The 22,880-nt window shown below is 35.6% G+C and overlaps 3 protein-coding genes and 1 pseudogene across 6 annotated transcripts; 2 read left to right on the forward strand and 2 right to left on the reverse strand.

Moving 5' to 3' along the window:
* The first annotated feature begins 48 nt into the window (after positions 1-48).
* LOC125221272 lies at positions 49-582 on the forward strand. Its single transcript, XM_048123395.1, has one exon. It carries the CDS (start codon positions 49-51, stop codon positions 580-582), a length of 534 nt encoding a protein of 177 aa, XP_047979352.1.
* A 1,123-nt stretch (positions 583-1,705) lies between these two features.
* LOC125224097 (diaminopimelate decarboxylase 1, chloroplastic-like) lies at positions 1,706-5,240 on the reverse strand. The gene is made up of 8 exons (XM_048127444.1): positions 4,688-5,240; positions 4,157-4,331; positions 3,374-3,523; positions 2,997-3,158; positions 2,510-2,695; positions 2,268-2,390; positions 2,094-2,183; positions 1,706-1,923 (listed from the first exon to the last, which is right to left on the reverse strand). Exons 1-8 carry the CDS (start codon positions 5,170-5,172, stop codon positions 1,843-1,845), a joined length of 1,452 nt encoding a protein of 483 aa, XP_047983401.1. The 5' UTR covers positions 5,173-5,240; the 3' UTR covers positions 1,706-1,842.
* A 2,941-nt stretch (positions 5,241-8,181) lies between these two features.
* On the forward strand, positions 8,182-11,755 carry LOC125223108 (phosphatidylinositol/phosphatidylcholine transfer protein SFH3-like). Of its 4 annotated transcripts, none has more exons than XM_048126090.1 (13): positions 8,182-8,259; positions 8,446-8,548; positions 8,800-9,061; positions 9,135-9,234; positions 9,304-9,570; positions 9,801-9,878; positions 9,967-10,068; positions 10,156-10,205; positions 10,322-10,421; positions 10,526-10,645; positions 10,748-10,859; positions 10,947-11,326; positions 11,405-11,755. In XM_048126090.1, exons 2-13 carry the CDS (start codon positions 8,503-8,505, stop codon positions 11,492-11,494), a joined length of 1,707 nt encoding a protein of 568 aa, XP_047982047.1. In that variant the 5' UTR covers positions 8,182-8,259; positions 8,446-8,502; the 3' UTR covers positions 11,495-11,755. The 4 variants fall into 4 exon arrangements, with proteins under 4 accessions (XP_047982047.1, XP_047982049.1, XP_047982050.1 ...); XM_048126092.1 differs by having other exon boundaries at positions 10,959-11,326; XM_048126091.1 differs by lacking the exon at positions 8,182-8,259 and adding an exon at positions 8,294-8,345.
* A 5,129-nt stretch (positions 11,756-16,884) lies between these two features.
* LOC125185557 lies at positions 16,885-21,354 on the reverse strand (annotated as a pseudogene).
* Between the last annotated feature and the right edge of the window lie 1,526 nt (positions 21,355-22,880).

Raw genomic sequence — 22,880 nt, forward strand, 5'->3', positions numbered from 1 at the left:
GATACATAAGGAAAACAAATGGATTCAATCAAGTTCGAGAACGTAAAGATGGAGAAAGCAAACGCGATTTCAAAGTATCGCAGTGTTAAGAGAATCACGACTTTGTTTCGCGTGGTGGAGCTGCTCTTCTTCGCGATCGTCGTGTCTAGGTTTTCGACGGCGCTGCCTCTGAAGCTTTCCGGGGAATATTTCCGAGCAATCTCACTCGCTCTAGTCAGCCCCCGATTCGTTTTCCTCCTCGGAAACGCGATCGTAGTTGTCCTGTTTTTCAAATCGGGGCAGTTTTCGGCACAGGAAGGCGAGGGGATCGCCGATTTCTACGAGGAGTTCGTCGAGAAATGCCGGAAGAATGAGGAGAAGAAGGTTTTCGATGATTGCAAAGTGATTTCGACGAAGATGTGCAGGAGCAGCTCCGAGAAGTTGGTGGTGCATGGCGGCCGTAAGCTGACGCGGAGCAAGACAGAGGACTGCCATACCCGGCAGAAGACGGCGGCAGCAGAGGAGATGAGTAGCGAAGAGTTCCGGCGAACGGTGGAGGCGTTCATCGCCCGGCAGCAGAGGTTTTTGAGGGAAGAAGATTGAATTCTTATCTCCACCTTTTCCCTGTATGAAGGGATCTTTCTTTTTTGCCCCTTTTCAATAATTTTATAGTTAAAACTTTAAAGTAGTTAAGTACTGTTTCAGCATAAAAAATACTAGCACTACATTTGTAAATATGTAGATGACTTTGGATCACGATCGACTTCACCTTCTATAATTTGGTGAGGTTGAGTGTGTAGTATTCGATGTCTAAATTACTGTAAATAAAAAGTTATTAAAGGGATTAAAGGGAGTATCATTTAATACCTTTTAAATGCTTCTTTCATTTTTTTTAAAAATCGATCTAATCAAACAAACTCCTCTGTGACCGTAATCTTGTAATTTCATGAAACTCGCGTTAGAGTGCTGGGGAACTAATGTTAAAGATGAAAAATAAATAAATAAAATGTGCAAATGTAGAGAATAAACACTATGTTTACCATTTCTGAGCTCATCTTAAATTAAGAGTTAAGACGCAAGAAAAAGGAATAATTCCTCAGTAAGATATTATTTTCAATATGACGGACAAAGTCACCTCATTGCATATATGCTCTAACTTCTATCATCCAACTTTAATCATAAATGACACACGCACACATATAGAGAAATATAGCCGAGACCAGATAAAACCGATAATCCTACGCTTGAATACATTAAATTTATTTGATTGTGTTAACAAAAAAAAAAACAAGTTAATATTGGGAAAGGCAGAAACCCACAATATGTTCCTTGAATCTCTTTGCAGCAGTTCTCCAATGCTACAAGAAAAGTTAACGAAAAAAAGAAAATAGCATATTGACTCCACTCCATTAAATCTCAGTATGACAGTAATATGCTCATTTACAGGTCCATAAATTTCTTACACAAATTCAAAAAAAAAATAATCAAATGAAGGATAAATAATCACATCGTCCAATTGTCTAGTACTTTACAGACTAGTTTTTATCTTTTTGGATACCTACTTTCCACGACAATACAAAACAATCTAGTATGAAAAATCCACGTATTCATCATACTATAAAATAGTGTTTGTAAGAATAACGAGATGCTCATGATCACTCAAAGATATTAAACAATGGACTGGGAAATGGATTTGATAGAATATATGCAGAGAATAGGAAGAATCTGGAAAACAAAAGTCTCCATTTTTATTCAGCCAACAGAATATTCTGAGATACAATAGTCAGATACAGACAGCGTGCCGAAACCAAATTTGACCAGCGTCCAAGACACTTACCTGAAACAACGGACACCAGAAACAATCTAAAGTCCCTCAAATAATCTTAAATGGTCTTCGAATGTCTCCCCGTGTCGGATCTTGGATACTGATCCGTCCTCTTCAACCTAGAAAACGAGCTCAGTTTCAGTATCCAGTTTATGAATTCAACTTGTGTCATCATGGTGGGAATATAACGAGAGGGGTGCATTTGATATATATTAGTAGAAGACTGAGTGTAGTTTTTCTAGTTAAGAGACTGACTGAGTTTAGAATGAGAGTAAGTGAAAATACGAACCCAATATTCCGGAGGTCGCATTTTGAGATTGTAAGTGGAAGCCATGCTCATGCAGTAGGCACCAGCATCATGAACTACCAACCCAGCACCCTAAAAGCCACAAATCGAACAGATTGAGACAATAGGTGAATGGTATGGCCATATTACATATGGAGAGATAACATGACATTCTACCTTAGTTGGCGTGGGTAGTTCCCTATCTTTTCCCAAGAAATCAGCAGACTCGCAAACAGGACCGACTATATCAAATGTCGAGACCTCAGCATTTGGAGGTGAAGGTGAAACCAGCTCTATGTGCTGCAATGACAAGTGAAGCAGTGAGTTACTAGTCCAGAAAAAAGAGAGCTTTAATAGGGTGCCATTTATACATTTTTGGAAACACGTATATTTCATAGAGTTAAAGCACTAAACCTCACCTGATAAGCTCCATATAAACTAGGTCGAATAAGCTCAGCCATACTCCCATCAATCACAACGAAATTTTTTGTTCCATTGGTTTTCACTCCAGTGACGCGATTGACAAAGCAGCAAGTGTTAGCAATGAGCGATCTTCCAGGTTCAATTATGAGATTGAGGTTTCGTGAAAGAACCAATTCACGTACCTGCAAAACAAGTAATCTTACATGTTGATCAAGTAAATGGCATAGCACTTATTGAATTTAGAGTTCAAGCAAACATGTACAGAAAAAAAGATTAATATACAAAAAAGACATGTACACAAGCAAAATGAAAAGGCGCTTATCTACAAAATATATTGAAAATGCAAGGGTTTCAGAAGTGGAAACAAACGTTCGTGAAAAGGCAAATATGAGAATCTAAAGAAATTACTATCTAATACAAACAGAACGACACTTGCGACTTAAAGGAAGCTGAATATTGATATTAGCAGTTATGATTACTTACAGTGTCAATTAGGTCTCTTGGAGTCGGAAGGACAGCTCCAGTATGATAATAGTCTATCCCAAGCCCACCTCCAATGTTCAAGTAATCTATTTCAAAACCTTGGGATCGGATCTCATCTATGTAGTTCACCATCAAAACTGCTGCGTCCCTAAAAATGTCTACCTGGAGAATCAGTTAACTCACAAATTACAACATATTAATCCCAACATTTACAAAACAGAGACCCAAGGAGAAAATAACTGTAGATAGGGCTTGCTTTCACGGATAGCATTGCATACAAACCACGATATTTCAAAGGGAAAAATAGATATAATTATATCATAGACTAAAAATAGTTAGAAAATGCAAGCTTTGCAATGGACAAAAGGCAAAGGAACCTTTGTAATAGTAGAACCAAGATGACAATGGGCCCCGACAAGCTTCAGTTCGTTGGGGTGTGACTTCACAGCATCTAAAAACCACTGCAACTTCTCATTTCTGATACCAAACTTGGAGTTCTTGTTTCCCGTTGCAACATAAGGATGGACCTATAACACACAATCAGCATATGTTAATCCTAGGTACACAAACAGCAGTATAAGCTACAACTTTTCCATGCAAAATAATAAAAGAGGAAAAGAAAGCTTTACGTAAGTAAATAAGTAATGCATCACAACTGAAGATTAAGTAAGCTAAAATTACATGATTGTTCTGATTATTTGCATAGACAACCAAAATCACATCTCATGAGTCACGTCAGATTATAAGAGAAACAACTACTAGGTCTAGGTATGGAATCAAGTTTAAAGCATCAAATCTTGATCATGTGGGATGTAACAAGTCGACGATGATCTAGGTCGAGCAGTCAAATTTAAGATCTATAGTAATTCTTCATGAGAGAGATACAGTGATAGTGAGGATCTGGATGGCGAATGAAACCTTAATATTAAATATTAATGAAAGATATAAATGGTAGTGAGGTAATCTGCAACAGAAACTTAGATCCAACCATCAATAAAATTATCATGCCATTACTCTTTTTACAATTTACATATTCTTATTCTTATCCATAAAAAAGGGAAGTAACTTTGATAATCAAGCAAAAACTCAAATGAACACATCGATTTTAAGCAACACTTGCAAGGTTATATTCACTACTAGATGTCCAAGCATCTGAATACCTGAGGATCAACATCCGGATTGATGCGCAGGAGCACATTAACCTTCTTCCCAGAAATTCTTGCAGCAGCCACTATATTCTCCAAATCAAATTCACTGTCAATGTTCACGAAAACACCTGCTTCGGCAGCCAAGACTAGATCCTCCAAGATCTTTCCGTTCCCATTAAATACGCACCTGCACGACAAAGGAATGTATGCTCTAAAACTAGGTAGAACGACGAACTAAACAATACTATAAGCAGCACAAACGAATTAACCTCTGCTCTTATTCTTTTGATACATAAAGGTATCGAAAATTATACATTTAGGAAGAGAAATGTGTGTTTAGTAAGCATCGGTAGGTATTCACTCTATTTGCAAATAACGGGCAAATCCAAAGCTCTAAAGCAAAGGAACAAACTGAAACATAAACCCTAATCAGATTAATGATTTCAAATGCATTCAGATCAAAGCTCATCTATTTAAACTGAATTGAAGAATAAATCGATAAGAAAATGATGGAACGACGACGAAACTTGACATTGTATATACCTGGTAGGATCAAAGCCAGCTTGGAGCGCCAGCCTAAGCTCATTTCCACTAACCAAAACAGCTCCACACCCCAAGCTCTGCAAAAGCTCCAAGATTTTGAGATTATTATTGGCCTTAATCGCGTAGCCGATGATGGAATTCAAGCCCTCCAACGCTTCTTTGTAGGCCTCGACATTCCGCTTAATCTGCGGCTTGCTGTACAAGTAGAATGGCCTTTTCTCGGCGACTTCCATGACTTGTTCGACCTTAACCCCTTCGCAGTACAGGAATCCATCGCCCGATTTCCTAAAACAGTGCTCCAATTTGTGGGTTTTGGGCTCCGGCGTAGACAGGACTGCCCTGGGAGGGCGGGCTCTGATAGACGCTGAAAGGGGCTTCAATTTGAAGGGGGAGATGAGGCTTGCGGCGAGGGGGGTTGAAAAGAGCTTGAGGTGTTTGGTGTGCGGAAGTGTTGGGGGCTGTGAGAGGAGGTTCGAGGCCGCCATTGTCGCGAGAGTTTTGGAAGTGAGAGTCTACGTTATTACATTTACAGAGATGGGGTTTCGAGTTTCAATCACCAAATTCTAGGTTTAACTCTAGCTCAACATTCAAATTAAACCAATCAATTGATTTGAGTAACATTTAAATCATTTTTAGTTTATTTCTGTTTATCCAATAACTTTAAAAAAGTAATTAAATAATTTTTATATATTTTTTTATTATCTCATATAATTAAATTTTAAAGAAATTTGTTATTTAAATCATATTTCTTGGTAACTTAATTTTGGCATCGTTCGATATTATAATAATCAATTTTATGATTATTGTTTAATTGGTGAGGATATAATGACAAAAAGTACGAAAGTCATGTTAAATTTTACTAAAATTTGAATTCCATTGGATGATTGAGAAATGTACACAAAATTGTGATTTAATAAACAAATTTTTATAAGTTATGGGATTGACAAATAGTCAACCAAAAATTATACTACTCATTTAAATACTCCCTCCGTCTCATATAATTTTATACAATTTGACTTGGCACGAATTTTAAGAAATGTAATAGAAAGTGAGTTGAAAAAGTTGGCGGAATGTGAGCCCTACTTTTAAAGAATTGATTTTATAATAAAATGTGAGTAGAAATGAGTTAGTGGAATATGAGGTCCACTACTAAAAATGGTAAAAATGAAATGGGTAAAATTATATGGGACGGACTAAAATGGAAAACTAGATAAAATTATGTGGGACGAAGGGAATAGCAATTTTCCTTTAAATCATGAAAATTAATCTCTTTCTATTTTTTTCCTCTTATTTTATCAAATTTGTATTAAAAATTTGCCATCCACCAAGATTATACAAAAGGTACATATAAAAAATTGGTATTCATTTTTTTCCACTAACCCCTAGTAAAAAAAAATTAACAACTAGTTTGCAAACTCAATTGTCGACAAATTTTGGTATTTCAACGTGGACTTTTATTATCGAACATTTTTATGTTCACAGTGGAGTAAGGTACAATAGTAGTACTCTTTTTGGGTAAATGTCAGTATGTCGAGTTTTTCTTTTTAGTTTGTCTTATAAAAAATGTTATATTTTATCTTTTTAAAAATGTTTTTTTTCATATTAATATATAAAAATATATTCTCTCTTTATATAACACACAAAATAACATTACATATATATTGTGCCATTAAATAAGTGTGACATCTATTATGGAACGGGAGATGTATTTAATTGTATCCCTCTGATACATATTGTACATATAGTTTATTTTAATACATCAACTTTCAACAATAAGTTTATTGGACTTTGGCAGAGGAGGGTAGTCAACATATTTAACCTTATACTCCTTCCGTCTCAAGGTAGTCGAGTCGTATTTTTTTTTGGTTATTCCAAGATAGTTGAATCATTTCATTTTCTCATAAAAATTTTATCATCTCCATACTTTACTCTCTTTTCCTCTCTCTCTCTCTCTATCAATTTCTTAAATCGTGTGCCCAAAATAAATGTCTGAACTACCTTGGAACAAAATGAGTATAATAAAGAGTTGAAAAATGTATAGTAATCCATAAGATAATGTAGTATCTGAATCGTGGCTGACACAGAGAAATGCGAAGTGGTGATTGTTCTAAATATTAGTGGAGCACAATTATCCACCTCGACAAACCTAAAACTTAGAAATTTTCCAAGTTATATGTAAACCGAGTTCATTTTTCCTTTTTTAGAAGCATGAACTTAATGTACTATGGTGTATTGATTAGCTTAGTTGGTTTCATGTTTTCTATCTGATTAATTGAGGTTTGAGTCACCATGGTCATAAATATTTAAGGCACACGAAGTATAGTGGTGTTCAGAGAGGGTGTAAGGCGCCCAAAGCACAACGATGAACTATAACGTGTTTGAAAGACTTGTTGGCTACGACAATAATGACTAATCAAATATAGGATGTAGTAGTATTTATCTTAGAGTATAAAGGAGAGGGAAGGCTGGCCATGAATAACAGGGAAAAAAAACTTTGATAGTATATAAATTGGAAGATACAAAAGATAATCCTCTTGCGAGGTCACTCATCTCACGAGGCTCTACGGTGTAATACCGTCATTTTACTAAATTCAAGACTTTGACCTCTTCCCAAATCTATAGGTACTTATTTATAGGACTCTCGAAGTGACATTATAGGCATATATACTTCTAATATTTAAGAATAAGACTTTTAGACTTCTAATAATTAAAGAATGGACTTCTAACTTTCCAACTTCTTGATGCGTATCAATTTCCAATGGCAAGACAATAGGGATGTGACATGTTGTGAATGAGATGAAAGATTACCCTTGTGTGAGTAGGTAGAAGAGGAATAATTTATTCTATATTAAATAATATTTGATTTATAAATAAATAAATAGCTTATGTTTTTTAAATTGATAACGTTCATAAGCCCTGATCAGTCCCCACACTCCCTCCATCAATGGTCCGACATTAAAATTATTAGAATACAATGAACTAAATATGAACTACTGTTGTTCATATTTTCCATGCATTTATCAGAATGACTTACTTCCTACGCTTCCTCCCACATATACACACACACTCACGTACAGGCGAAGACCTTATCCAATTGTAGTAGCTAATAAATTTACAATTAGATTTCCTCTGAAAGGAGGTCGGATTGAAGAAAATATATCGATGGATATTTTATGAATTATTTGACTATGAACGTACAGATCAATTCGAACTACATAAATACTGTGGTGATTATATTTATGAAATACTATATAATATCAGATGATAATAAATGTAATGGAGACAAATGACTAATTATGGACAATCATTGTTTTTATGCGGAATTGAAAAAATAATGGGGGACCTTTGACTCATAATAAGGTAAGTTATGATGAGGGAGATGAAGACGATATTAATGTCCTCATTTTTACATTTTATTAGCGGTCCTCCATGTTTTTTGGGCACTTGTATATTAGGTTCCCTCTTTTCCATCACTCCTTATTATCTATTTCTCTCTCTTCTCTCAAAAACAGTGTCTGGAGTTGAAATCTTTCTCATATTCTTGGTGGGTACAGTTTATCTTCTCGCCGAAGGTATGTATACATATTGTATTCATCAGTTTTAATTGATGTAATGCATAATGTTTGTGTTATTTTGAAAATGCACTTGGTTTGCAATGGTATATTAGTAAATGAATTACCTTTTTTTTGACATAATTTTTGGGTGAATGAAAGATATTCTGGTTGTGTTTTTATGTTAATCTATTTGGAAAATCGCAGATAAACTGCACGTTCGTGATCGTTGATGTTAACTGATCAATCTTAGGAACTGTAGTCATGAGTGGCAACATTCCTAACGTTGTTGAACGCCCATTCAGGCCAAGTGAGTCCCAATTCTTGCTTACATGTATTTAAATTGAATTTTGTAAACGAAGCAGAAGTTACTTTAATTTAGGCTTGTCTGCAGCTAAAGAACTATATTTATGTTGATATTGAAGATGGTAAGAAAATCTGATGAATAGATGAAACATAAATTGTGACAATGTTGGTAAATTGTTTTTTTTTTAATTCTTAAATTATGATGAAGGATGTTGGTGGGCGTGGTTGGCTGGTGATGTAAGTGTTATGTTGCAGGTCTTGAGAAAATTGAAACAGATATAGCGGAGGATGAGAGTAAAAAGAAACATGGGTCTTTTAAGAAGGCGGCAATCAGCGCCTCTTCCAAATTTAGGCACTCAATAGCTAGAAAGGGTCGTCGTAACAGCAAAGTTATGTCTGTTGATTTTGAGGACGAGCGTGATGCTGAGGAGTTGCAAGCTGTAGACGTCTTGCGTCAGGTTCTCATCTTGGAAGAATTGCTCCCTGCTAAACACGATGATTATCATATGTTGCTTAGGTAACTTCATCACTTCTCGTCTCAATTGAAGAGCTACTAATCATTAATCATGAAATTTGATTTGGTGAAACAGGTTTTTGAAGGCTAGGAAATTCGATATTGAGAAAACAAAGCAAATGTGGGCTGACATGATTCAATGGAGGAAAGACTTTGGTTCTGACAACATTATGGAGGTACCGACGTACTGTAATTAGATATGAAGATACCTCAATCTTAGATTTCTAAATGATGATATTGTGCAGGAATTTGAGTTTAAGGAGAGGGATGAGGTTGTTAAATACTATCCACAAGGGCATCATGGTGTTGATAAAGATGGAAGACCCGTTTACATTGAGAAGCTCGGTCAAGTTGATTCGACCAAGCTCCTGCAAGTTACCTCATTGGATCGCTATCTCAAATACCATGTTCAGGAGTTTGAGAGGACCTTCATTGATAAGTTCCCAGCATGCTCCATCGCAGCCAAAAAACACATTGATCAGAGCACAACCATATTAGATGTTCAAGGAGTGGTATGTAAGGGAATCCTTCGTAACGAAATTTCTTGATATGAGTGGAAAGAGAATTATCACATATAACTAACTTTCTGCAATATATCAAGCCTTTAAAACTAAAATATATGATGTTGTTCAATTTATGAACAATAAGAAATATAAGATGTGTGTGACGATTATTGATCTATAATGAGAAAGACATTCGAAATGATTTTTGAATTCTCACAAGAGTCGATCTTTGGTTTTAGGGACTAAAAAGTTTTAATAAGTCTGCTAGGGAACTCATTCAGACCCTTCAAAGCGTTGATGGTAATAACTACCCTGAGGTATTCCTTTTTTTCTTCACTGGCTCATTTCTTTTCATTTTCCTGTAGTTTATTTTAGTATGAAATTAAACTTGTTCCTTTCTTTCAGACTCTATGTCGCATGTACATAATCAACGCAGGATCTGGATTCAGGCTATTGTGGAGTACAGTTAAATCGTTCCTCGATCCGAAAACCACATCTAAGATCCATGTGAGTTGAATTAATCAACATCTCTTTGGTACAACATCAAACATCATGCATGTTCTTCTAACCAATTATTGTGTTTTGTTTAACTAGGTTTTGGGTAACAAATATCAAAGCAAGCTTCTTGAGATCATTGACGCGAGGTACAATTACCTCAATGTTTTGAACCATAATGAAGTTTTGTTTTACATCAAAGGAAGCTTATTGGAATCAATTTTTCAAGAGTTCAATTATAATATTTGATGATTGGTTGTATCAGTGAGTTGCCAGAGTTCTTGGGTGGAACTTGCACTTGTGAAGATAAAGGTGGTTGCATGGTTTCTGATAAGGGACCTTGGAATGACCCCGACATCATTAAGGTTTGTCTATATTATTCGATCTATGTATGTTGATATTCTTATTTTCAATTTCACTTCAACTAAATATCTTAAACTCTACATGTCTTACTTTTTTTAATCGTAAGATGGTCCGAAACAATGAGCACAAATGCACAAACAAAACCGTTCTTTCACCTGTCAATGAATCCCCGAGAGCTGATTATGATGATACTACACATTCACACATCTCCCATGTTCATGAAGAAGTAAGTTCAATGATTATGCAAAATTTGTTTTAGACATTGATCAATTTTCAATTCAAGGGTTTTCGGACGTTTTCAACTTTATATTGTATTACTTTATTACAGGTGACTCAGCGACCACTAAGTGCATTTGAGACTGTGAAAGACATGCCCATGAATGATAAGCCTGTTACAACCATTGTACAAAAAACAGAGAAACAAATAAACTTTGCTAAAGGTAATAAATCATCTTTCTTGAGTTGGAAAATCACTTAATTGTTTCCATTTTTATATATCTATTGAAATTTTAAAAAAAAAATTCTAGCTGCATCCGCAGGTTGTTTTCCTGCAAAACACTCTCTTAAGCCTTCTGAGATAATTAGCAACCATATCTTGAATGGAGTAATGACTATTGTTATGGGAGTCGTGACTATGGTTCGTATGACACGAACCATGCCAAAAAGACTCACAAATGCCACCCTCTACTCCTCCTCCATATATAGTGATAGTGACTCTAACTCGCCTAGGGAAACCATCTCAAACGAGGATTACATTATCATGATGAAACGCATGAACGAGCTAGAGGAGAAAGTGATCATCCTCAGCAAGAGGTCCACAACTATGCCACCTGAAAAGGAAGAGATGTTAAACAATTCCTTGCAACGCATAGACATGCTGGAGCAAGAGCTGTCTACAACAAAAAAGGTACTAAAATCCAATCCTAGACTAGAAAGGTTTTTGCAATATTGCATCAAATAAACCAAAAATGTTAATGTTTTTTAGACTTTAGAGGATGCTCTGGTTCGGGAAGAGGAACTCGTTGCCTTCATTGAAAAGCAGAAGAAGAAAAAGAAGAGATTCTTTGCTTTCTGAAGGGCGAAGATTACAACATGCTTTGATTATTTTTAGAGATGGTGTTGTGCTACATCGGGCACCATTTCCTATAATTCTTATGTTTTTCAGAACTTGTTGCAATCTTATGTAAATAGAACTCTTTGTTGTTTGTGTTGGAATTTTACACTAAAATTTGTAGGCTGGGAGTTTCATTGATAACCTCAGCATTCTCTGTTCTTGCTTACAGCATGACAGGGCCCAAAAACAAATTGAAAATTCCAAAGGGATTTCATGCATCCTACCAAGAATATGTATTGAAAGATTTTCATCTTCATTTTTTAAATATTTTCTACATTTATGTTTTTAATATTGGTATGAAAGTCCTTTAAATACTACCCATTAATGATTGATTCTAGGCTAAAACCAAGGTATGACAGTAGAAACTACTAGTATATAAGAAAAAAGATGATTATTACTGGGAAATACTATTCAAATGCAGAGAATAATCTAATTTGATTTTAATTATGTTGGTTGATATATCTGATTCTAGATCGATTTATACCCTTATTGAATAGACTTTAATTGTAGCATTGATTATTTCCTTCAATACCAATCTTATCTTTATTTTAATGTTCCCTTCAAGTTGAGTATTGTGTATTTACATATTTACCCTTCATTAATCTTAATTTTATAAATAGTTTATATCAAGAAGCTTATTCAGTTGATCATTGATAAATTAGGCACGTATCAAGAGCTCTTCAGTTTTTCATTAATAATTTTGACAGGGTAATTGCATCATACATACAAAATATTTCATTAATGTTTCGAATTAATACAAAAAGGTTTAATTTTACCTGAACCATAAAAAAATTTCATTTGTGTTTTAAGTTAATATATTCCATTAAATATTTTAAACACCGTTGGTTTTGTGATCAACCCAACTTATCAACATGATAATAAAATAAATAGAGAGTTAATGCAATTGATCATTCCTAAAAAGATGAATAGTCAATGAGCATTTCTTTCCAACAATTGATTTGCTCGTGGCCCAAAAAATTTGTCTAACAACATATTGACTCATGTTATTTTTGCAATCAAAATGTCACCCGCAAGTGTACGAGATATGTAGCACGTGACAAGTTAAATTATCAATCCACAAGGACTAAAATGCTAGAATGATTATTGTGATGCAATGTTGAAAACTATTTGGACTAAAGATGATGGGTTTTGGTTTTTCTTAACTAAGAACAAAGAACAAAAAAGTAGATAAAGACAATTAACTAAATAAAGCATATAAAATATGGTTTTCACATAAAATGGGAAAGGATAGGGAAATGGATCCGGAAATGGATCCGTTAGAATGGATCAGGGATGTTATCTAAGGTTCGTGCTCATCTATTGAGCTTCAAGTGTGGTTAGGAAAGTCGGGATGGTTGGTTAGACCCTCTCTAGAGTGCATCTACCTCGTTGGTCGGCTTCTAATGTCGGAGTCCCCTCCCTACAAGTCAAGGCCGACTCCTAAGACCTACGGACTCAAGCCCTCTATCTAGCACATGCATTTCTCGATCACATGGGTTGCACGGACTTGTTGATTACACATCTATCCTAATCATGCATTTCTCAATGGCAACAATTAGGCAAAAAGATGTATCTAATGGTAGCTAAGCAATTAGATAATAAAAGCTCAATAATCAACAACCAACAAAAGCTTAAGTGAATAGATAAACATTAAACCAAAGGATCAATCCATCCAAACTTCACCAAATCCCTAAAGGAAATCTAGCTACTCATAATCAAATACAAAACAAAAAGAAATACAAAGGAAATGTAAAAAAAAACATAATAGAAAGATAAACTAGAACTCTTTATACGTGGGATTGATGGTGGGGAGTCTTCTCCTTCAATCTCTTGTGAGGAGAAGCTCCTTGGCCTCCAAATCCTCTCCATTCTCTTGTTTCAGCTCTTGATTTGGTAGTGTGGGAGTTAGGGTTCGAATGTGTGAGGTCCCTTTTATATTTGGAGTGAAAAATGGGCAAAATAATGAAGCTGTCAAAAACACCCGACTGGGTGTTTTGTTTGGAACTCGCAACTCGTTTCAAAATGCTCGCCGGGCTTTTCTTCGGATGGAAAACGCCCGACCGGGCGAATTCTCTGTCTCTTTATGTGCATTTCCAGCCAGAACGCTTGGGCGGGTATTTCTTCGCCTAGAAAAAGCCCGGGCGGGCAAAACTCTCTGTATTGGCCCGTTCAACTCCGTTTAAGCTCGTTTTAGACCTGTTTTTGCATCAAGGCTTTGACAAACTTGTTAGCTTTATAAATAGCAAATAAGTGGATGAAGCCTAGACTTTATACCTCAAATTACTCAACAACTTGTGTTAATCACTCACCTAAAATCCAAAATTATGAATTTGTCACATATTTTATATTATAGAACGTGTGGAATAAGTCGATATTTCAACTTTACATGATGGCTAAACTTGTGCAGGCCCTGAGGTACTTTTGATTTTCAAAATTTAATATATGCTCTCAGTGGAATGTAATCAAATGCAAATTCTAAATATTGTACAAACTCCAAACTATGATTTGGACAGTTAAAAAATGTCATCAGATTACAAAATAATAGCAACAGATAATATCAACACAATGTTAACAGTTGACACCGTGTTGACATTGTGTAGACATCAAAATCTTAAAATTTTACATTGTGTTGACAAGTGTTGAAAAGTTTAGAGTTTGTACAATATATGAGTTTGCATTTTATCACTACCATGCACTCAATAGTCTCTATTGTTACATGAGAAAACTTCGAACAATGAAATATACATGGTGATCTTTTTTCATATACTCCCTACGTCCCAAGATAAGCGACTCGTATTCCTTTTTGGGGTGTCCCAACATACATGACTCATTTCTATTGCATGCAGTTTGTACTTGAAGTGATTGTATTGCTCGAAACCACCTGATAAGGCTAATTTCATGCATCGGTTATGTGATGAAAAATCACCATTTACTGGGTCTAACACAATTTTAAGCCAGGTGTGTGAAGGAATTCGCCAGATCCAGGAAGAACCGAAGACAGTGGACCAGCGAAGGAAAAAAGGCGAAAAGTGAGCAGGATCAAGGAAGAAAAAGGCTAGACGAAGGGGAATCCGAGGCTGAGGGCAAAGAAGACTATTCACACAAAAAAAGGAGCCCCTGCTGGACCCACTTCCACGCCTATATAAGGAGGAGCATGCAACACATGAGATATACACGATTTAGCTCTCAGCTCACACACACACTCACACACTTGGGAAAAATGGGGATTCTGGGGTAGCGTAGTGGTTCATCTTCGAGAAATTCTGTTGCAACACCGTCCTCAAGGAGAGCGAAGATACAATTGTTTACTTTTCAGCTTTCGCGTTTTGATTTCTGTCGAACTTCACCATTTCGAAGTCGATTGCTCATTTGCTACTTATCGTTTATCTATGAATTTTATTTTACGTCATGATGATGTTGATTCTGCGTTGATTTATGTTGATTTTATGTTTTGAGGAGTTTTGTTTCGGAGGTTGATTGTTATTCTCTGCTTTGGATGTTTTGTGTACTTGATCTGGGAAATATGAGTTGATATGTGGTTGTTGTTGTTGATCTGTGGTAAATCGGCGAATCTGTAGTTATGGAGATGATTTTGGTAGGAGTTTGTCTCGGATGCTTGGATCTGGAGTGGATTTAGCATCCGGAGTGTGGATCTGAACAGGGGAACTGAGTTGTGCATGGATTTTGAATTTCTGCTTTCGTTTTTGCTTTGCTTCATCTAGGAGATAGAGATATGAGTTTTTGTTGGGTTTCTCGGCGTTTTTTCTGACGTCCGATTTGTTGGACGCCGTTGAGTGGCGAGCGTTGTTCTGTTTTCATCATGTTTCAGTTAAATTCCGATGATGCTTTGCGTTTTGTAGGTAGTTAGGCTTAGAGTTGGTTATTTTGCAGCTTTTTGGAGGTACGTTTCTATTTTTGGAAAAATGGTCCCCACTACATGCATCGAGTCTGTTTAGCTAGATTATGTAGCAATATTACTAGATCTAGGAAGTTTGATGAGATAGTGATGATATGATGTCAATTTGTGTTACGTGGTTGTTTTCCGTTTCTTAGATCTAGGTATAGTTAAATTTCTTTTCCTTTGTCTAGTATAAGTTCCTCAACCCCAAGTTGCGTGGCAGCAGCCATACCACCCAAAAGCCCTTTAAATGCATGATTTCGCATCTGTCCTCGTGGGATCGATCCATACTTCCCTATGCTAATTCTAGTATACGTGGGTTGAGGGTTTTGAAGTGATATTCTGTGTGTCCGATGACCGAGATCTTTCAGCGTTCCGTGAGTTCCTAGACCTTGTGATCTAGTGGATTCTCTGGACCCAGGAAACTTGATATTCCTTAGTGTGCACGCTGTTTAAAAATATCTCAGCATCACCACCCTAAGTCATTCACATTAGTATCGGGTGAGTTTGGGGGTTGTTGTACTATCTTCATATTGAATCCATTCTGATTTGCAGCAGCAATAAAATCCAAATCATCACCCTTAATGTGTGGCTTTGCATTATCTTGTTGTATGAAGATTTTCTTACTTGCTCCCTCCGGTCATTTTGACATGATGGTTGGAATAATCTGTGTTTGCATTCAAGTATTGCATTAATTGCATTGAATGCACTCAACTTTCATCATAAATTGAATGTATAACTTGAATGCATACATGAAAACCATGCATCAAATAAATCTGAACTGTAATCACTTAATTCAATGCATGCAACAAAACATTGGCAGTTTGTGTTTCAGTGATGCACTAAATGACTTCTTATCCCTGTAATGCATTAAAACACTGCAGATATTAAATGCTGATTAGAAGACCATACCTTGTTTATTATACAGTCCTTTGTCACCTCCTTTGTGATGCTTTCGATTGGTTTAGTTTTTATTGTTCCAGCCCTCATGTTTTTGCCACTCCTCTTTGCTGGAACCCTCTTTATGAAAGGAAATATACTGATGCACTTTTTATTTGCACTATAAATACCTGCAAGTATACAGAGTAGGTATAGTATAGCAAAAGGTTAGTACCGGGTATCGAACACGGGGAAGATGTACACAAAGTGTCTATCTTCTACTAGAACTCAATTACTATCTGGAGAAGCAAGAATTATTGGAAACTTTTTGAAAACAGTAAATATTAAAAACAGTAAACAACTAAAAACAAGCAAATCACGGAGAGAAAAGTATAGAGATAAGGGGAATTCCAGGGATGTGCGTTCACTTTTATGGTTATACAAATTCCAAACTACAATACCCTAGCACAGTTAATACTTTGAAAGGACGAGTCACCTAGCTTATGCTCATGCGATACAAACGTTGATTACTAACATTAGGGTTGTCAATCCTAACACGTAACTCCAAAAAGCTCCTGAGACCCTTGAAAAGTCCTCACTCTCAATTAACAGTGCCGTTTTAAAGGAAGCTAACCGTAGTGTCTACTAAGTGGATCTAACTCGCTAGAACTCTGTCACAGTTATGAAGCAAGTTGTATTGAATCATACATAATTGTGTCACTCAATTATGAAGCATCATGATTAACTTAGGGAAGAAACAAAGTAAAAACAAAACGGATATTAAATAGAAAATGGAATTGTATAACCAAAGTTGCTACTAACACATCCCTAGAATCCTATGAGTTTAGTTACACATGACTGAATAAACTAAAAACATAGATTGAAGGGAAAGCAATTTGAACATAAAACTAAAGCAAATAAAACCCGTGGGTTGAATCCTTGTCGTTCTTGATGTTCTTGAAATCCTTCTTCAACTCCTTGCACAATTGAAGTACTCTAGCTTTTGATCTCTATGAATGTGTTCTTGTTGTGTGTCGGAAAAAAAACTCTTTTTTGATGAAGCTTGAGGTCCTATTTATAGGGGAAGATTATTTCTCATCATAGAAGGAAAAGATCTTCAAAATTTGGTAAATCTTGGAGCAAATCTAGGGCTGGTCGGATTCGCCGCCTTTCTCCGGCGGGCCGCCGCACCTTGGCCGGCGGTCGCCGCGTTGGAGTCCAGAGACTCTGACCCTTCGGTGGCGGACCGCCACATGTCCTCCGGCGCCACAGTATTTTGTCCTCACCATAGCACCATAATATTCAAAACCACAAGAGTTACATAGATCACCAAAATGCAAATCAACTGTAACACTTGATGAATTATCAAACACCGACTTTGTGAATATCATTATATTGCTCATATTACCACACAGTTCTTCTATATGCAGAGCACAATATAAAATATATAGGTAGTCGATTTACCTTATTTTATTATATAACTGTACGAGCAACAATAATCATCTTAATTAAGAGTATTATATTAAATGATGAGGTAAGAAAGACACTACCTCAAGTCTAACGAGCCTTGACATCGAAAACCCAGATTCTTGTTCCTCCTTGCACGTGTTACCTTACCTTTTCACATATATATTCCATACATCAACATCAGTACAAAATACTTTTAACATAAAACGTATTCGCTTTTTAGTTTCTGTTAACCGATTGCATACATAGCTTATTAAAATATTATCCCTGCTCAAAATCCCAAACCAACATTTTGTAACCAAATTATAGCTATAACATTAGAAACTTGAGTTCTAAGACCAAATTAAATAACATAGCATACAGATTCACTATTTTTCTCCAATTTTGACTTAATCTTATAATAGATATTCTCAAACACACATCTCTTAATTGTCGTGAACATATTCACTCAAAAATATGTAAAACTCCTCCCAATTCTATGTTGTATATGGGCTGTCCCAAACCTTATCATGCCAAGAATATTCATTTCTCTTCATTAAGGTGTAACTCATACTTACAGTATAAATTCTAAGATCAATCCAAGTAGCATAACAATTTCCCCAAACTAAAAAGAAGAATCCTAAGCTTTCCCTTCATTCACACATCAAGATGAACTTCCATTCTATTCCATCTCTCTACTATTTCTAGGCATAAATTAGCTATAAAAAAGCTTAGTGTTTCACCTGATTTGGTTTAAAATTCAAATTGGGAAAAAACTTAATTATGAACCCTAGCTTTAAATTGAAGAAGAATTAGGTAAATAGGAGGCGTAACGGACATGCTTACACAAAGTGGAGACATGTCTAACCTACAGCTGCCAGAAATCAGCGACGGCGGCGCCGTAGAGAGAGGAGACTGGCGTGTGTGTTTTTTTTTAGCAGCAGAGAGGAGTTGAGACAGTGAGAGAGACGTGAAGATGAGTCTATTGTGGCGGAACTGGAGGAAGGCCACGACATGTAGCTGCGTGTCCGTCCATGGCGCTGTGTATGTGTGAAATGAAAGTGTAGAAGGTGTGGTGAAGATCAATCCCGTAAGTTCTAGAGGGGAGGCTTTGTATCCCATTTTCCATCTCAAATTTTATTTTTCTCTTTTTCTATTCCATTCTTATTTCCTTTTCAAAATAACATTAATTTCTATTATTCAAAACCCCACAAATTAGATTTTGTATTCTAATATTAATATAAACATATTTCTAATCTTTTTTTTTCTACTAATCCGACACAAATTTTCACTCACCGAGACTTCTAATTCAATTTAAGTATGGACTACTATTGCATTTTAACTAATTTCAAAATAACGAAGTTTTGGGTCGTTACAAAGATCAAGATGAACACGTTTGCTATATGGTCTATCCTTCCTAGGATTAATTACCAGCATTGTTTTTCCTTTTGCTCTTTGTTTTTTAGCTTCTCTCCAATACCTTGTGCAGGTTGAAGCTGATATGTTAAACTTCTCCCGAGCTTCCTTCATCGTGCCTCGCGGTGGCATACTGTTTATGCATCTTTCTACGATGATGCACAAACTTTTGTTGATGCTCTGAGGAAAAGTTTATGGATGACTGCATTTTGAGTTTTGTGTTGTTGAATGTAAAATCTAATCAGTCAATGTATATATCAAACAGACCACAGTGGGTTTCAAATAGAACCAATTCCTTGTTCAAGACCGGTAGAGTATAGTTTAAAGAAAGGAATGTTTAACATACCACACCATTAACATCCAAGATTGTTGTGCTTGAATCAATGTGTCGTTTAGCAGAAATTGTACAAGCTAGAAACTTAATTGCAATGCATTTCTCAAATTCTCTCACATGGTATCTTATGTAACGATCCATGGTAGTGACTTGCATAAATTTGTGTGGTTCGACTTTCCCTAATCTCTCAATATATACTGGCATACCCTCTTTGTCAACTCCATGATAGCCATGGAGGTAATACTTTATAACCTCATTGAACTCTTGGAACTCAAAATCATGATGGATAAAGTAAATGGTTGAGTTCACTTTCACTTTTCAAAAGCTTAAAATATTAGTGAACAAGTTAATAAGAATAAGAAAACATCAGCATTCTACAAGTCATTGGCAGAAATATTTCGGTTTACCTTGATAATTGTGTCAGTACCAAACTCTTGCCTCCACTGGATCATATGAGCCCACATGAGCTTCGATTTTTCAAATTTTCTTGCTTTCAGAAACCTACAAGAAAATTCCTCAACATTCTTAGAAATTTAAAGTTCTCCTCAGCATAAAGGGAATGTTATAACAATGTCAGAGTTCAACAATCAAGAGAAAGTGTCTGTATAATACTGGGCAGTTTGGGAAGTGTTCCATGAATAACTTAATGGAGTTTAATTACTTAACATTAGCTATCTTCCTAAACTCACAATCCTATAAAAGATATACTATTGGCATGTTATCTCTACATCGCTTGGATGGATATTAGTATTTTTAGCTACCAATTCGACTAAAGTAATGCTTTTTTAATCACTAGCCTTGAGACTTAATGGTTACACAGAGTATGTATTTGGCACTCTATGACCAATATTTCACCACCATTTTCTCAGTGCTCCCAACATTTCAAAAAATATAACCTCAACATCATATGGTAATTATCATATGAACAAAAGAAAATTTGTAAAGAATTTAACCTCAACATCATATGGTAATAATCAATTTTTTCTGGTAGAAGCTCTTCCATATTAAGGCTTGCCGAAATGACTCAATAGCTTGCATGTGCTCGGCATCCCGGATATCTTCAATTGAAACAGAACTGACTCGACCATCGCTCTTTCTTCTACCACTTTTCTTCTTGAGAGAATGCCTTAACTTTGAAGATGCATTAAGTGCTTTCTTCTTCAAAGAACCAATGTTGGTCCTCCTTTCATCCTCAGAAATCTCAAAATCAAACTTTCTTTCTTTTCTCTCCTCATTACCCATCGTCGCCTGCTTCACATGATCACACGCAGATACATTTAAGTAAATCTTATGTTAATTATAAAAATTAAGGATGAGCACGTGAGATTTGGTATTCAGTTTCCATGAAACAATGTTTCTAAATTTCCATCCCTAGATACTCGGAGCCAACAATCTTGATATATTCTAATTGACTTATGTGTCAAGCAGCTTTCAGCAATAAATATGAATAGAAGTTACAATTAGGTTGACAAGGAAATAGTGAACAATAACGAAAACATGGGCGCGTGTCAAACTTTGAAGAATATTCCGCTTGGAGTATTAAAGATTCAAGATCTGGCCAATTAGCCAAATAAATTCAATTATTTTATTTGAATTTGTTTTGAAAGTTTAATACCCTAAAGATAACAGTACCGTACATTGCCCTAGCTCAGACACAGTAGAAATAAAATGAATACCAGTGATTAATTACATGCAAAAAACCAAAATCTGGAACAAATTAGGTTCAACATCAAACTGAAAACCCGCAAAATCGCAGCTAATTAACAGCGAATGCAGATCGAGAATAAGAAAGAATTCGAACAAGTTTCACTAACATGGCTTGGCAAATCGATCCAAGGGTGCCGACATCCCCGTGTCCCGATCATCAGCAATTTTCTAATCTAATCGAAATCGATCAACTGAACATTCCAAAACAAGAAACTAAAAAACCAAAGAGTTAGTTGAGGGTGAAACAAAAATGCCAGAAAGTAGTGGGGCGAATCACGAGGATGATCACATGGTAATAAATGCAGTATGACACCGTATCTGAAGCAGTTAATGCAGGCACAGGAGAGGGGGGGGAGAGAGCTGGGAGCATTTCAGAGGGAGGATAAAATCAATATCCACGTAATGCTCCAGAGTTCGTTATATTATTATTTATATAAAATAAAACGAAAATAGGTAGTATATATCGCCGGATATATTGGAGGGGAGAGGATGATGATTCGACGACGAAGGGAAAAAAGCGATTAAACGTGGCAGAAGGAGCAGGGTAAGGAATTTCACCTGCTCACTGCCATGGGGCAATCTAATTACCGTTGCAATCAGGTTAATCGGGCCATTTCGTTTTGAGTCATTATAGGTGCGGTTCATTTTGTAAATTTGGTTTATAAAATTAAATCTCACAGCTTAATTACTTCTCTTTTTTTTTACAACATGAGTTTTAAGAAATATTAACAAAAGTGGGTGTAAGAAAGTTAGTAGAATAGAGATCTCATAGTATTAGTTTTAAATGATATGTGAGTGAAATGAGTTGGTGAAATATGATGCCTCTTTACCATTTATGGTAATTATGGACCGGAACTTCTATTCGCGGATGGACCAAAATGGAAAAATGAGACTCCTATTCGCAAACGGGGGAGAATGTTATACATAGTCATGGTTATACTTATACTACTCTTCTCCTCCAACTAAAATAATTGCAAAAATTAATCTTAGAGTTTTTATAAATAAAAAGCATAAACCAAAAGATAATGAGCAAGAGTTCAACAACAACATTCCAACAAAAGCACAATCCAGTCAAGACCAACAAAAAAGTCAAGTACTAATATTAAACCCAATAGCTTTAAACAGGTACAACTCTCGCTCAAAGCACACACTACAAGGAACTAATAAACAAGCAAACAAGGCTAAAAAAACTTTACAACAAACTAGAGCTAAAAAAACCTCTTTAGTTGTTTTTGATTGTGTATTTAAACTTATACTGATTCAAAGGTTTCTAATGTAAAGTGGGACATAATATTATTATTATTATTGTTATTATTGTTATTATTGTTATTATTATTATTAGTTTCTCGTCTCATAAAAATATGGACAATGAGTTGTAAAGTAAGAGAGATGAGTATGGTATGATAAAGTAAGAGATAGGAGGTGAATGATAGTTATAGTAGTGGTTGTGAATAGTAAGATTATTAAATTATAAAATCCATTTTTGGCCCCTACGTTTACCTTAGAAAACTTTTTAGTCATATACATTACGTGTTTGACCTTTTGGTCCCTAACAATATGTTTTGATCAAAATTTAAATTTTTTATATTAAAATTAACAGTCAAACGTGTGACCAAATTACTTATTTGATTATAACTAATTAACCTAATTACCATAATTAATTAATA

The sequence above is a fragment of the Salvia hispanica genome, chromosome 4 (genome assembly GCF_023119035.1).
Source record: "Salvia hispanica cultivar TCC Black 2014 chromosome 4, UniMelb_Shisp_WGS_1.0, whole genome shotgun sequence".
NCBI lineage: Eukaryota > Viridiplantae > Streptophyta > Magnoliopsida > Lamiales > Lamiaceae > Salvia > Salvia hispanica.